This window comes from Ambystoma mexicanum, chromosome 1p (assembly GCF_040938575.1).
Source record: "Ambystoma mexicanum isolate Mex_15411 chromosome 1p, UKY_AmexF1_1, whole genome shotgun sequence".
Lineage (NCBI taxonomy): Eukaryota > Metazoa > Chordata > Amphibia > Caudata > Ambystomatidae > Ambystoma > Ambystoma mexicanum.
In genome coordinates, this window is record NC_090921.1 from 496,947,731 (window position 1) to 496,963,762 (window position 16,032).

The following is a 16,032-nucleotide window of genomic DNA, read 5'->3' on the forward strand; positions in this document are numbered from 1 at the left end:
CACCGCACCTCTTACCCTAAGGAGCACAGAGATGGCTTTCTTAAATAGAGTTCATCCCAATTGTTAGCCACGATGGATAGGTCTGGGTTTCTCAGCCCAGTCAATGTATGTCCAAAACCTTTGTTCTGCGGGCACCACTGCTGCAAAGTCACTTTTCAAGAAGGAGAGCGCCTCTCCTCAGCCTGTGAAGAATGTTGCAGTTTCTCTTTGGATCCTATACGTGATCCACTCTGATGCCAGAATGTCCCAAACTTTCCAGAGCCAACTGATTTGTGATGGTGGGTCCTTTTGCTGCCAGTGCTTTACAATGACCTGCCAGGCCACTATCGGCAGTATCACCCAGGCTCTCATCTGCGGTTTTGGGGTGTCTTGTTGCTCCCGTTCCATCAGGCCACATAGATTCTCCCCTACGGTAAGAGGGCATATTCCCAGGACTATCTCCTGCAGTCACCCAGCCCCTTCCTTCCAGAATTCCTTAACCTTGGGGCATCCCCACCAAGTATGTTCCCAATCCCCGCAGCCTCTCCAGCATTCCCCTGAGGTGCATTTTATAAAATGTTTGAAGTTTACTGGGGGTATAATGTCACTGGAGCATCATTTTGTACCATGCCTCCCGGGTTTGTAAGGACCTAGTTGGCTTTGGAATGTTCCTCCAAAGCCTCTCCCAAGAATCCTCTGGTATCTCCCCCCCCCCCCCCCCCCAGCGTACTCTCCCACGCTAGCCTCCCACGCTAGCTGATAGGGCCATCTCTTTTTATCCACAGGATCCATTAATATTTAGGGGGTTCATTTGCGGGCACTCGTGGATCAGGTCTTGGGATTGCTCTAGGTAGTTCACTGCACACTCAACCCAAGTGAAGCTAAGGCACATCTCTTGATGGCCTAGAAGATCTACAGGCTGAGGCATACATCTCTTGGCCACCAGCTTGAAATGAGGTTGTCCTGTCCTAGTAGCTGCCTGATTCTGCAATAGTACCATCTCCATCTGATGTCTGTTCTGTCTCTGTGCTGCCAACGAATCCCCAATCTGAGCCGTGCTTTGTATCTTCAAGTCTTGGGTAAGCAGTGGCCTACTACATGAGACACAAGCGTCCATCCAGCTGGTCTCTGCCTCTGACGCTTTGATCATTGTCTATGGTATATAGGTCTGCATGCCAAAGAACATGTGGGAAGCATTGTATTTCTGACTCTTCGCGGAGGGCTGGGGGAGGGTCATCTGCCTGTGTGAGAAGGTTGGACATTTAGAGAGGCCTGGGTGTAGCCACCATATACCAGCACCGAAGATGACTTCAGGTTGTGGGTGGCCCCCATCTCTACCTCAAAGGTCTGACTCTGTCACATTTAACCCCGCCTTCTTGATTACTCTCACTGGACCTCTAAACCTAAGTTGCCATTTTAAGAGGACTTGTAAAAAACAAACCTTTCTGCCCTGAAAAGCAAAATTGTAGCACCATGCAGTCTTGTGAAATACATGGAGCTGCCACCAGCCAGTGCGTTGGATAATGAGCCAAGCACAGTGATCAGCTTAGTGAAAAGGACTACAAGGTACCTTGGGAAACTCTGACCTGGAAGTCAAAGGGTCACGCAGGTCAGGATGCCCTACACTCTGTTACATCGCCAGTGAGGCCTTCAATGGCGACTCGCAGGGGAAAAATAAAATTGGTGCACCAGTAAGGCAAACAAAAATGTCGGGGACGAGGGGACTCTCGCTGATCGTTTTTTGGACTTTCCACCTAACAGTAGAACACCAGCTTACTTTGTTAAAATCCCACCCAAATTAGCATCACCCTCTTGTCTTGAGTGGATCTGTAATTGTGCATGCGAAGGGGAATAGAAAATCATAGGGGTCGCAGGGGGGCATGCTGTTCTTGTACCTCTAATAGTTTAAAGACCGTTCTGCACGATCAAACTGCTTTTCTGTGTTGATCTAAACCTGAGCTGGTGAACTTCCTTTTCTAGCAATGATGTGTTAGGTGCTTGTCCTGTCTTATGTGATGTGACGAGTTCCTTTGCATAATGATTCCTACTTGATAAATATGTATCTGGTGTATTTGTTTCTGGACCTTATCGGTGCTACAGGAAAGACTGGACTCCTATTCCAAGTCATGCGGCAACATCTGCTACCACAAAAGCTTAGTAATTCAGGCCAACCCAAATCCCTTAGACGCTTTTGAACTTCCATATCAGATTCCCCTTCTGCATTGATTACCCCCTCCCTCGTCCAAGTTAACAGGCCACACAGCAGAGGCATCCAGCACTGCAGTTGGCAAGATTTAAAATCCGGCACATCCCCCAGTCCCTTGACTCAGCCTCTAACTACCTACATGACCTTGGCAGATTCTCACGGATACTCCAACTCTCCAAAACCACTTACCACTGCCACTTGCCCACTGCCAAAAACCATCTCCAACTTGTGTAGTACCAGAGGCTGACACCACACCAGAAGAGTCTAATGTTCCTGTGGACTTGATCAACCTCATTCTGGGATGCATTAATGCACGATCAGCAAAAAAGAATGCTGCAAATAATAGATCTAGGCTTGAATCTGAAAAACTCTCCTGCCTTGCTATCAGTGAAACCTGCTTCTTGGATGAGTTCAAGTTCCTACTGTACATTATGGTGCCCATTAATGCCAAGTCCAGGTACTAAAACATGAGGACTAAAAAGGGGGTGGGCTTTGTTGGGACCACCCTAATACACTAAAATGCCACATCAGTAGCAGTATCCAGTCTCTCGAACACCTCTTACCCAAAATCAACCTCAAACACATATAATTGTACCCTGATCATCATTGCTTTCAAACCTCGGGATACAATCTCAGCTTCATCCTGAATGGAGAAAATATGGGCACTTTTGTCAACCAGGCAAGTAATACCCTGATGGTTGGGGCAGGGGGTGGAGGTTCATAATGTCTGGAAAACGGCCTTTCCAAAGAATGTATATGCTTAGGTTTTGTACAACTAATCTAAATCCCCCCTACACTAGGATGTTTGTATGTTTTTTCAAGCAATTTTTACATCTCGAATACCAGAATTCCCCCATTGTTCTGGGCCGTTTACTCACTTGCCTACACATGCCAGGTCCAAAGACCTGCTAAGCACCTCCCATTGACTCTAAAATAAATAATTTTCGGCTAAGAAGAGAAAATATCCCGATGTCTTTCACAACCCAGCAGTTATTTCCCTGCCCTACCTTTTGACTGCGTTGGTCACAAAATACTCTGATTTTTAAGCTCACCGAACTGAGCACATCGATCACCAGGGCACTTGATGAACTGGCTCCGTCAAGATCCAAATCACAAAAGAACACAGCAAAGGCAAAAATCAAATGGTTTGATCTTCCTTAGGCCCTCATGAAATTCACAAGCCAGATCGAGTTTGGAGGAACACCCAAAAGCAGGACGACGCATGAATGCATCCAGCATGCCAGGAATTTGACACAATACATCCTAAAACACTTTCACCCGCCGGTGCATCAAACCAGCAGCTGTGACGAATTCTGAGGTGCTGTCACTAATTTAGATGGGGAAGCCCCTTTTTATGGGGTCAGGGAGGTGAGGCCGCTACCCGATAGTCGCCCTCGGGGTGGTGATCAGCGGGAGGATCTCCTGGGGATGGAGGATCCCATTGGGAGTGGTAACCATGTCAGCGGAAGGCAGTATCCTTCCTCCCCCCTACCTTCCCTCGAAACCCCTGCAATTCCCCATCACCCAATATCCCCATTTGTTTTTGTAATATATCCCCAGTAGAAACTACTGAGACGCTGAAGAGGCCACGTGTAATGCATATCAATGATGAGAATGAGTGTACCGGCTCTAGTCCTTTGGACAATCGTATTGGTCGGCTGTCGCTCAAGGCAAAGGCATTATCTGGGAGCTTGGGAAGAGCCACGGAAACCAATACGGCAGGGAAGCAGCGTGTGCCTGAGAGAGACGCACTCACGGAGTGCCTGCTATGCAGAATGAACACCAGAGAAACGGATAGGTTCTCGCTGGTGACTCGGCAGCTCGAGTGTAGGTAAACGACAGCCGAACTACAGAGAGGCGTAGAGGACTGGAGAAGGTCTTGGTGAACCGGAGAAGCCACTGACGTTGCAACAACCGGAGGGTGACGACCAGAACCCTGCAGGTACAAGGGTGGCTAAAACCAGGGTTGGTGAGACCTAGAGGGGCATGAGGCTGAACCTAAAGCAAAGAAGGGATTTTCACCAGGGGAGGGACGTCAAGTACAGGGGTCTGGGACCCATATTCGGAAAACGTATCACGAACAGCAATTGAGCAGATTACAAACTTTGTATACGCAAGAGATACCCGTAGGCCTTGGCAGCAGGGGAGTAAACCAAGATACCGAGTTGAAGAAAAAGCAGATGACGAGAATTGTGATCACAACCAAGTGCAGGGGGGTCTGCGATCCAGATTAAGAAGGAATATCATAAACGGCAGATGAAAGAAATACAAAGTTTGTACACACACATGGTACTTACAGACCTTGGCAGGGGAGTAATCAAAGGCTGTAGGTTGAATAAAAAGCAGACGGTTGCTAAGTGAAGGGGGTCTGGGACCCATATTGGGAAAGAATATCCTAAACAGCAACTAAGATGGATACACACTTTACACAAACAAATGGTTTTTACAGACCTTGTCAGGGGAGTAAACCAAGGTCATGGGTTGACAAGGAATACTGGGAGAGAAAGCAAGTGATGGGGGGGGGGGGTCTGGGTCCCATGTTGGCGAGACGTACCTCGAACCACAATAAAGAGGAATCCGAAGTGTGCAAGCACAACTGACAATTGGAGATCTTGGCAGGAGAGTAAACCAAGGCTGTCAGTGAAAGTGGACTGTGAAAGCAAGAACGCGAGTACCCCACTTGGCAGGAGTGGACCAAGAGGAGTGGTACTGAGAACAGGGTCAGGGACCCGCGGCAATTGAAAAGAAGATCCTTAGTAGTGACTGGGAGAGAGAGCCAGGCTGCTCTTCCTTGTGCAGTACCTGGGAATCTGGTCTGCTCACAAAGTGGTCTGGAACCTGAGGCAGCTTGGAACACGTGTCCAGGCCATGTTACCATGTTGCAGGGTCTGGGAGCCAGGGCTGCCAAGCAAGGATACGTCTTTATCTGAACCAATAAAGACACTGAGACAAGGTTGAACAAAGTGGAAAGACTATATGGGAAAGGGAGCCAACCCCTTGAGTCTTTGTGGAACTTTTACATGCTTTTATACACCTTTTTGTGAACTTTTATTTTGAACTGCAACACTGGGCTGCTGGCTGACAGCAAAGAGACATTTCACTTTTCACCTTATATTATGTTTAGTATATGAGGGACAGATTAGGATTTGGACACAGGACGGCAAACTTCACTTTGGACATTCTGACAGACTGTTTCATTAGCTAGTTTTGTTGAGGCAAGGGAAATCCCTCTCACAGATGGGGTTAGTTAGGATTTCCTCCAACTCCCCTGAGTTGTTGTTAATAAAAGTCTTTGCCAATCGGCATGCCACCCTTGTGCCGGACTCCTACTCCTACAGCCTCACACAGCCAACAAGATCAACGTTCTTTCCAGTCTACAAGGAACTAGTTGAACCTACCAAAATGGCCTCCATGATGGAACTCTTTCAAGAACTAACTGATCACATGGCCTTGTTCTTCATATCCAAAGAGGGCACTACCAGAGATCCCAACGGCCAGGTGGGAAAACCAAATTTTACTCAAAAAATAAACTGCTCTTACTGTAGAGGACACTGGGGAGGGGGTGGTGGGATTCAAACCGCAAGCAATATACATTTTAAGCAACCCCTTGCTCAGACACCTGATAATCATTCAATGCATACTTGAGGATGCCCCACCCCCCCATTATAAGCAAAGCTCTTTGAGAGGGCTGCACCTCAATAACTACAGGAGTGTAGGGAATTGCACAATATTGTGCGACAAAAATTCTGGATTGAGAGCCGTGAGAAGCATAGAGAGCACCTTGCTAGATCGAATAGAAGAATTTCTGTAAAACCTAAACTGTGCCAGATGACGCTCGTTCTTCTGGATCTAACCAGAGCATATAACACGGTTGATCACATCTTGCTATCAAGACTAGAATCTCTCATGGGAATTGAAGGCTGCACCCTAGAATGGATCTCCACTTTCCTGAGGAATCGCTCAGCCGCATTTGGCTGCGGTTGATTCTTCAACCAATTTGAGCTACTATGAGGAGTCCCCCAGGGCTGCTCCTTCCCATGGTGGTTCCGTTTTGAGACATGACCATTTTTCAGACGTGCTGTACCGCTTCACCATCAACTTATTTGCTGATGGAATCCACTCATGATTTATCTAGACAATGATCCCTCCCCTAATGCAGAGAACCTAGCATTTCAAAACGGGATGAACCATGTCTGAGCCTATGCAAAATTGTAATCATGCAATGCTGTCGGGCCAAGACATCCATCATCCCTGGGATGTAGCCCAAGGTTCTTAGCCTTGCTGCAATTCCATCAACCTAAATTAATAAGTTGGTGGTGGGAGGGGTCTGAAATGTGAGACGGACACAAAGGTATAGTTTTCTCAAAGTTTGCCATTTAATTACATGTTCCCCTATCCTAACGAGGAGGGCCCTGCCTAGCAAACTAAAACTAAAGAAAAATGACCCAGTGTCCAAAATGTCTGACCCTCACACTAATACACACAACAAAATTATTCAAGGAATCTTTGACTTTCTTCAGTTAAACAAACCAATATACCAATTCAAACGTAAAGGTTTTAGAAAGTACTCCTTGTGACCAGGGTTGGGCTCCCTTCTGCTGGATAAAAAGTTCTGAGTGAACAAAGTTCTGTTCAGTGTAACACAAAGTATTTTCCATTAACTGCGTCCTCCCACTTAGCAAAGTGAATGTCTCTTTCGCAGATGCTTGGTCGCAAATCAAAACGGCTATTATTCCCCCACAGTATCCTTCCTGGTAAAGCAAATGTCTCTCTCAAAACACTTCATAAACCAAGGCAATTCTGATCTTCAGAATTCCAAGCAAGAATTAGCATATCACACTTATTCTTCAATGGGAACACTTTCGTCAGGATAGCACAGCAACTATTTTTGGTGATGCAACAGTTTGTCGAAGAAGTGATAGTTCACCAGTTCTTTACACCACACATTTTTACCATAAACATACTTCATATCCTCTTCTTTCCTGGTATACTTGCCTTTCAGGATGAAAAACTCCTACAACTACATGTGTGCTTAGTGGCAACATTTGTTCAGGATTCTCCACACCAGTATCCTACATGAGGAGGTTTGAACAATGGCTGCTTCTTTTTATAGTCTCTTGACAATATGGGTTACAGATTTCCCCAAGTTGGTATCCCATGAAAGGGGAATTGCCCCCTTGTTGCCTCTGTATTACTCCCCTGTAGCATTTTGGCTTTTGGCAATGCAGTTTACAGGTTTCACCCAGTTGGTGTCCTATACAAGGAGAGTTACACCCCTGCTGTCTTTCTATTACTTCTATGCAGCCTTTTGGCTGCTGGCAGTGTTGGTTACCGGTTTCCCCCAATTGATGTACCATATAAGATGTATTGCATTCTTGCTGCCTTTGTCATGTTTTTTTTTTTGTTTGCTACTTAAAAATATTATTTTCTGCTGCTTGTCTTATTCGGAGCGCCCCAGGGTCACTGGTCGATTCAGGTCAACTCACCTGTCTTCTCTGGCGGCTCCTTCTCACTCGTTGGCACTGCGGCAGATATTCTGTAATCTGTCAGCTCTGCTGCCAGCTCCTGCATGGCTGTCGTTGTGAGCACATTTCTTCGGTGGAGCTCTGACAGCTCCACGGGGGCTATGCTTTCACTTCTTCACCAGAGAGGTTCACAACATGTTGGGAGATGGTCTCCCATATGGCTGTTTTTCCCTTCGAGTAGCCGTCCAGTGCTGCTTCCTGCTGCACGCTCTCTGCACTGCTGCACGCCTTCTCCCGCATCGGCTTCAGCTAGCGTTCCATCTGCTTTCGCGGCAAGTCCCGTATTCTGACCTGCGGCTGCCCAGACTACTCCTTCAGCGTCTCCTTCCCTCAACTGCAACTCATTCCTGAGTTTAAATGTCCCACTCGGGTGCCTCACACTACAACAACTAGAACGCTTGGAATGTTTAATTGCAACTGTAATCCTCATTGACTGAGTCACTGTTCCTCACCCAGTACCACAGGCATTATTAATTTTGAAGTCAATAGCGGCTTTTGTCTTTTTGTATTTAGTTGGTTTTAATTGCTTTGTGAACTGAGAGTCAACAATGTTGGGGGAGGTTGTGGAAAGGGTTTGTGATTTACTCTTGGTTTTGTAAGTGATTTCAGTGCAGCATACACCCAAGTCAATGCCTAGCATGTAGTGCACAACTGAAATCCTCGTTTGTTTTTGTCTAAAAGTTCTTTATTCTGAACAATATACCACTCATATCACGCCCTTCTCCTGGAACCCCCCCCCCCCGGTCACACTGGACCAGGAAAGAGCTTGGTTTGCAAAGGTTAAGATTTATTTATGCATTTAAAATTTTTATCACATTAGGTTTGGGTACACCACACTCACCGATGGGGTGAGGTAACACCGAATACTCTTTTGATACACAAGGAGTAACAGTGAGCAAACAATTCAGCACAGAAAATAATGCTTGTGTGTGGTTTCAGATCGGATAGCACAGTGGTTAAAGGTTCCCCCTGCACACGCCTCAACCCCCCATAAGTAATGTGAAGAGATAGGAGGAGAGAGCAGGTATTCAGGAATGGCAGAATTCAAACAGAATATCAATCGCACTTTCCCCCTTTCAAACGCAACAGAAATCTGAATTGACTGTCAAGCTGTCAGACTGGCTCTTAAAGTTATCTTAAAATGAACTGTTAAAAGCCAAAGTTTCATACTTCTAGCAGAAATACATTTAGTGTAAAATCGCATTTCTTGCAGTTTCTTTCCAGAACATGTCACACAATTTTGCCGCCTCTTGCAGCCAAAATTTAGATTCACAAATCTGTTACTTTTATATTTTTCACAATTTTAAACAGCAAGTTATCCGTCTTTTAAAAAAAGTGTTCTTTGTTAATGTTCAGCCACAGATGGTTGTTTGGGTCCGCCTCTTGTCTCCCTGCAGTCCAGGAGCAGTCCCCCCTCCCCCCCCTTGCTTGCTCTTGGCAGAGGCCATTTACAACTGTCTTCACACCTCCCATTTCCTTAGTAGCAGCTGGTCATTGTTCCTCATGCCTCTGTAGACTAGGTTCTTTCCCAACCCCATAATTAACGCTTCTGTGTGATTTCCTGCTGCGGGGGGAATGACCTTCCTTCTGTGAGAAAAGTTGTTATTCCAGTTTGGTGGCTTCAGCCAGGCTTATTTTTAACTGTTAATTCTGCTGAATTTTTCCTTAGCTTAAAACAAACTTGTTGTATCAAATCACAGCTACAATTCTCATTCAAGATTTTAAACCATGGGATCAAAACAATTACAATATGGGTTACTCTCAGTACAGGCCTCTTAGATTGCATACATTTGATTTCAGTTTATACATGTTAAAGTTTAATCGGGCAGGCTCCTGACAGCTGTCGTTCAGGCGGCCCAGGGTACTGCACCAGAGATTTTTGACAGATCCACAGACAGACCATTTTTCGCTGTGGAAATCTCTTTATGCTTTCAGCTTTTCAGGACTTGTAAGTTCACAATGATTTCTTAAACAAAGTGAATTGTAGCACCCAGCAGGAATTTTGGATATTTGAGGGTGTTCTGTACCAGCATTCTGAAGTTTCAGCAACAAAGAAAAGGGGATTTAAAGCAAGATTTTGGGTTTCATTTAGCAAAGCACTGCTTTTTCCTTCTGTACTCCATTTTTACTGGTTGTGGAGCCCAGTGACCTACTTCATGAGTGAGAGCTCGGTTCCACCACTGACAACATGCATGGCAGATTGGGCAGCCATCTTTTTGCACGTTGCAAAGCGCGATTTTCAAAGGTTTTGGCGCGCGCAAGGGTTTTGTGGCCATTTGGCTATTTCTGGCACCGTCGTAGCAGAGTGATGCAGCATAGCAGAGCAAAAGTGGGTCAAACATCCCACAGTTTGGACCTCCTATTTAAGGCCGAATTAGAACAATTGGAGGTCTTCATATTTACTTCCTGAACACGTAGGTACCAACCTTATTCTGTTTAGCAGATTTTTCATAGCATGTGTTTTGGGTAGTTAAATGGGAGGGACTTGTACATTGACAGCATGCCTTTATATGTTTGGGAATTATGGGAATCTCATCCTCGGAAGAAGATGAATACCGCGTCTCTCCTAAAGGAGTCACCACTTCCTCCAGACAGCTATCTCCTCCAATGTAATCCTCCCTCATGTTACCACCCCTAGGGATAGGATTGGGTACCGGCTGCCTTCCCCTGGCCGCATGGGAGGAGAACCTAGGCTGAGGTTTAGTGATGACTCCACAGGATTCATCACAGTGGTAATCATTGACTAAGAGTTCTTTCCCATACACACACGCCTCTCTGTCATCGTGAGAAGAATCAGTTTCACTCTATTGCGATGAATGAATGAAGACGACCATCTGGTCCAAGCTTTGGTCTTGTACAAACTGGAGTATTGCATTGGTCTTCTCCTGTGCCTCTCTAAGACAGAAATTGATCCAGAACAGGACAGTACAATCGTCATTTGACGTAAAAAAAAAAAATGTATAAAGGTTTGGGAAACGCTGAAAAGCCTTATTACCTGCTGTGGTAAGTCAGAATCGGGAGGCGGACAAGATGAAAATTTGGGCAACAAACCTACACTATCCCTAGAGTTCTCAGCTCTATTCTTTAAAAAAGGAAGAAAGTGTGTCCATCAGGATGTCTTTACAAAATAATCCTGTCTGCCGTTCTGATTCCGATTCCTCTCTCTACCATTATGAACTTAAAAGAAACCCTTCATTCGGGTACCTTCATAAAAAGGTACCCGAACGATAATAGTGGCTGGTTTCTGGCCTCACCGTAATGTCACTGTATCAGAAAGGGGCTTCTCGCCCGACGCACATTTCCAAAAAGAGACATCAGTAAATGTCTCTTCCAAATTCCCTTCCTGGGATTAATTATCAATCCATGGTGTTGCTTTCTCCCTGTATGGGCAGGGACTTTGGCTTATTCTTGGGTCGACCTCAAACCTTGGGAACCTGCTGGTCCGTACAACCATACCAGGCCTTCCCCTCTGTTTCGCCTGGTTTGTTCCCCATCCTGATATCTCGGGGTTCACACCCCACCTTTGGGTCCCTCAGCCCGCCTTGGGCCCTGGCTTCCCTCGCCCCACCTCTCTTCACTTTGGTGTCTTAATTCTGTCACCCTGCACTGTCGTCATGCTCCAAATCTGCCGTGGGGTGTCTGCTCTCAGCCCACCATGGGGTGTCTGCTCTCGGTTCCATGTGATTTCATCGCCTGCAGTTTCATTGCGGGTTTTTTTTATCGTGGATTTTTTTTAGAAAAAAATTGTTATTTTTTAATTTTTTTAGTATTTTTTTATTTTTGGGGGGGGGGGTTTACCACCCAAACCCCCATCCCCTTTAATTTATTTTCATATCCCCGCACACCCACAGACCATTTATATAATTTTTTACCCCCCAAAAAACTCTCCGTGGCAAAAAACCCTGTGAAAAAACATCCGGCCATGAAATTACGTCATACCCTGCTCTCATCCCACTGTTGGGTCTGGGTTGGTGGTTCCGCTCTTCACCTGGCTCCCAGGAGGGACCGCGTACCTTCCATCACTGCGTGGTGCTCCTTCAGGTAGGCATTCTGGTAGGTTGACGAGGTTTTTTGGTTCTGGCTTCTTCGGCTGGTCCACGTCTGTTGGACCAGATGCTCCCGTCCCACTGCTTTCAAGAAGGACTTCAGTGTCGGCTTGTCTGGGTGCCATTGGGTTGCTGATTGGGCGTTCCCCACTGTTGGAGACTCTCTGGGACCGGGCTTCTCCAGTCTGTGTCTCAGCAGGGGAGCCGGATGTTCGGTGGGCTTGTCCATGCTTAGGTTCGCTACCCCTGGCAGGTGCTGCCTCTCTGCCACACCTCCCAGGAGACCTCCTCTCTTATGCTCTGAAGCGTCGCTCTCACCTTTGGGTCTGGTGGCTGCGTTCCTCCCTTTGGGCACTGCTGAATGGCCTCTTGGCCTCTTACCTTCCATGCAACGAGGGGGTGGACTTTCCTCTCACTCTCCATTCCAGCTTGAAGACTGTGCCTGTAAGGGGTCAGAAATCATACAAGCCATTGAGTGCTTAGTGGTAAATCGTTATACTAACTCCAATGTAAGCAATAAAATAATCAGTCTTCTGGGATAAGGGTGGGTGATGCACATCCCTATGTAGGGATTGCCTTTCCACAAAGGGTGGGGGAGAGGGGTCACCGCCAGTGGCCTCCCGCATGCCATGCCGCCTAGGCAGTGTTAGCCGTAGCAGGTTCGCCTCTCTAGTTCCAAGTGGGTGGCTTCCCTTTGGGGAGAGGGGACGATTTCCCTAGATTAGTCACAAATGAAACATCAAATAAAAATAAAAAATCACCAGGAAAACTGTTTTGGACTTTGGATCTTAGTAGATAACCTCCACCTTGTCTAGCACATCCACGAAAAACACAGATCCGGAATCCTACATTTGCAAGACATTTTAGAAAAGAATAGCGATGGCAGGCTCTGTTATCCAAAACTCACTACCCATTTGAGGTCAAGCGGGAGCCCAACCACCTTAAATTTAGGCGATCACTAAACATTCTTCTTTTAAAAAAGGACTTTCCAGTTTAATGGCAGCGAATGCAACATGAACTGCAGTGACTCCTACCCATACATTCCTGAACTGCCTCTCTGCAAAATTCCTGTCCAGTTAAGAGGGACAGCCACCTTGGCACCTATTATCTGTTCTGAATTTGCCTGCATGCTTAAATGTGAGATGGCCAAATTATATTTAACCAAGGTGGGAATTGCCTATTTTCATACAGCCCCTTTAAAACCATGAGCCTTTAATGTTGTCTCACTGCACGCTTTCTCTTCATTACCTACCCTTCTATGCCTCCTACCCATTCACTCCAACGCCCTGAAGTATTTTGTAAAAATGTAGTCCACCATAATCCGCTGAATAATAATTTAGTTAATCATTTCAATCTGTTTTGTGTCTTACTTGCAACAGTGTGAAGGATGTTTTGTTTAATACCCATTTAGGTTTTGCTCACATGTAACCTATATCTGGAGGTCTTACGGCTGCTTTATTGATGCGTTCTGTAGAATGCCATTCTGTCAGTGCTAAGGACTTCACTAGCCATGCCAGTAGAAATCTGAATAACCGTTTAGTTGGGCCTGGAGATCTAAACTGCCATTTATATCAGAGAAACAAACGTTAGCAGATCCCCTAATGAGTCAGCGCAGCCCACACAATGAGTGTGTTTCATCACATAAACTGTAACGTCTTGTGCAAGTGGAGAAGTGGAAGTCCCTATGCATGGTTCTTTGCTGCCAAACCTTGAATAGTCTCTTTCCAGTTCTGGTGATCAGCGATTTGGTTACAGGTGGCTATGGACTGAGCCCAGCAATGGTGTGTAACGGGCTATGCCCCACTGCATGCTGATGCTGCTTGCCACACGTTCTATGAAGCCCTTGTTGACTCGTAGATTGATTCCTTTCATTATACTTTGCCTATGTATCCATACCTAGGACTTTGGCTTGTGGACTACATCAAGCCTATATTTGTGTGTTCTCGAGTAACTGCAGCCCATTTGGGCAAAGGGGCTTTGTTATCACTTCTCTTGATTCCATGTTTGTGTTCTTTTTTCTTCCAGTGTCCCACAAACAAGGGGTGTTCGGATCTTCTCTCGCCAAGATTATCATGATTGCAAAGACTCACCACGCGGAACTTTGATCCTGGATACGACTCTGGCTTGTCCTGGCCAGCAGAAGCATCGAACTAAGGGGAAAATTATGCACGTTGAATATCTAGTTTGCGTGGGGGTAGTTTCCCTTCTGGCATGCCAGACTCTGAGTTGGTGGACTTGCCAAAAAGTAATCTTTTTTTGTATGGTCTTTTTGTTTTTTGACAAAGAATTTGTGAAGCAAGCGGGACATGCACAGGTTTTCTTGTCCGCTGAATCTCTCTGCTGGGGATTGAAGGGTTGTCCATACTACATTCCTAATCAGTAATCATAAAAGAAGGAACCAATAAAGCAGCGAAGTACTATTTCAGTGAGTTATTATTAAGACTTGGTCTTTCCTGCTTTGTAAGCAAGATGTGACACAGTGATGACCAAGCGAAATCCCTTGGTTTTCTATGTACCAACGCATTTGATTGCTCTGGAGAGGAAAAAGGAAGCTGGACAATTCCTTCATTGGGAATGCATTTTGGAAATGTAATCTCCCGTGTACTTTTAACACAACACGCTTTCATTCCTGTTAATGGGAGTGTTTTATATTTCTTTAAACTGATTGCTTGCATATTTTTCTTCCGCTCCTCTGACTGTATGCCTGCTGCTCTTTTTGGATGCAGCGGTGCCTCCAGTTTTTCTATCGTCATTTTCTGGTACCTGCACTGTATGTAGGCAGTGAGGTTTTGTTGATCCTCTTGGGTGCTGTCACGAATTTCATGCTTGTTGTTCCGAAAGGTAATAGGTTATGTTTAGCTATTACACTGCTCCTGCTGTAATCCTTTCTTTAACCAAGTGTGCCTTTTAGAGAGTTCCAAGCAATACAGCATCTGAGCACATAATCCTGAATTTAAGTACTTTTCTTGATGATCAGGAGGTTACTCTGCGTGGTCATGTCCCAGATGTTAAATGGTAATCTGCTTCCAGTCATACTCTGACTGTACTCCAGTAATTATATATTCAAAACTGTTTTTTCAATGTGAAATATTGTGCCTTTCTCAGATTACTTGCTGCTGTGCCGTATACTATTGCTGACTCTTTTGTCCTGTAAATGAAAGGATGCTTTTGTTTTGCCTAAGGCATAGGCAGCGCCCCATATTCATTTTTCTACCAGTTTTTCTGAAATTGTAAGTAAAATGTTTTTAGGGTGTAAATATCGAATTCTTATTCCCAATGGGGTTATTTTCTGGAGAGTAAACCTATATTTTGACTAGTTGTCCTTTTTTCTCATGATCTTTATAATGCGCTAACTCATGGGGTGCGCTACTCCAAAGCATCTGGAAAAATACAATTGGACGTAGAGTACAATACAAAGGTGTGACACATATACACACTTATGTTATTTTAAGGCAATTTGTAGAGCGTGGCAGGCCCGAGGGCATCTTGGCGCTGGAGAACCATTGACCAACAGGATAGAGCAGACTTGAGGGGCCGAGAAAGGCCATACACAAAGAATAGGAAGCAGGGGGATGTGGTTACGTGCCCAAGTAGTCTGCTTAGTCAGTATAGCTGCGAGTTGGGTTACATATTGTGGCTGATGCTTTTTGCCACGGCTGATTGGGGCTGTGGAGCACAGGTTCTAGTCATAGGCGGTAGAGTAAAGTATAGTAGTTGATCTGGTGAGGGAAGGTTGTTTGGTTAGTTTCATGGGCATATCTGAGTTAGAACTTCTGTTCATGAAGCCAGAACCTATTGAGCGTATATATCATGTTTTCAGGGTTTGGAAATCCATGCTGATTTGCATGTGGTCCTCTATGCAAATGAAAATATGCAAGTTTACCTTAAAGTGCGTCCTCATATCAGGAATTAACAATATTTGATCTTGTTCCTGTGGCATGGCTCTGTTACTGCTAACCCCATGTCTCAGTGGAGCTCTCTGGGTGAAAGCATTGGGCAGCACACTCTGCTTTCTATTTGTTTGTTTGGGGAGTATTTTACGCCATTTTTTTAAGTTGGGAGTATTTGTCTGGTTTTTAGGATGCAAAAGTGGGCCAAGTGTAGGTTATCTAGTGTAAGTGGTAGGTTGTATGTTATTTCTTTGATATTAAAAAGTAATTACTGGTAATATACATTTAATTGGGATGATTTATAGAACATTCTAACATATACAAGTTATATTGGGTAAAATTGTATGTGGGAACATGTCTGCCTACAGAAAAGCCAGAAGTGTTGT

At 45.3% G+C, this 16,032-nt stretch overlaps 1 protein-coding gene across 1 annotated transcript in view; it reads left to right on the forward strand.

Moving 5' to 3' along the window:
* MYDGF (myeloid derived growth factor) overlaps nucleotides 1-14,176 on the forward strand; it is a 75,562-nt gene extending 61,386 nt beyond the window's left edge. Inside the window, exon 6 of the mRNA XM_069649358.1 lies at nucleotides 13,782-14,176. Coding sequence (XP_069505459.1) covers nucleotides 13,782-13,861 — 80 coding nt within the window. The 3' untranslated portion in view covers nucleotides 13,862-14,176. The remainder of the gene's footprint in view (nucleotides 1-13,781) is intronic.
* The last annotated feature ends 1,856 nt before the right edge of the window (nucleotides 14,177-16,032 follow it).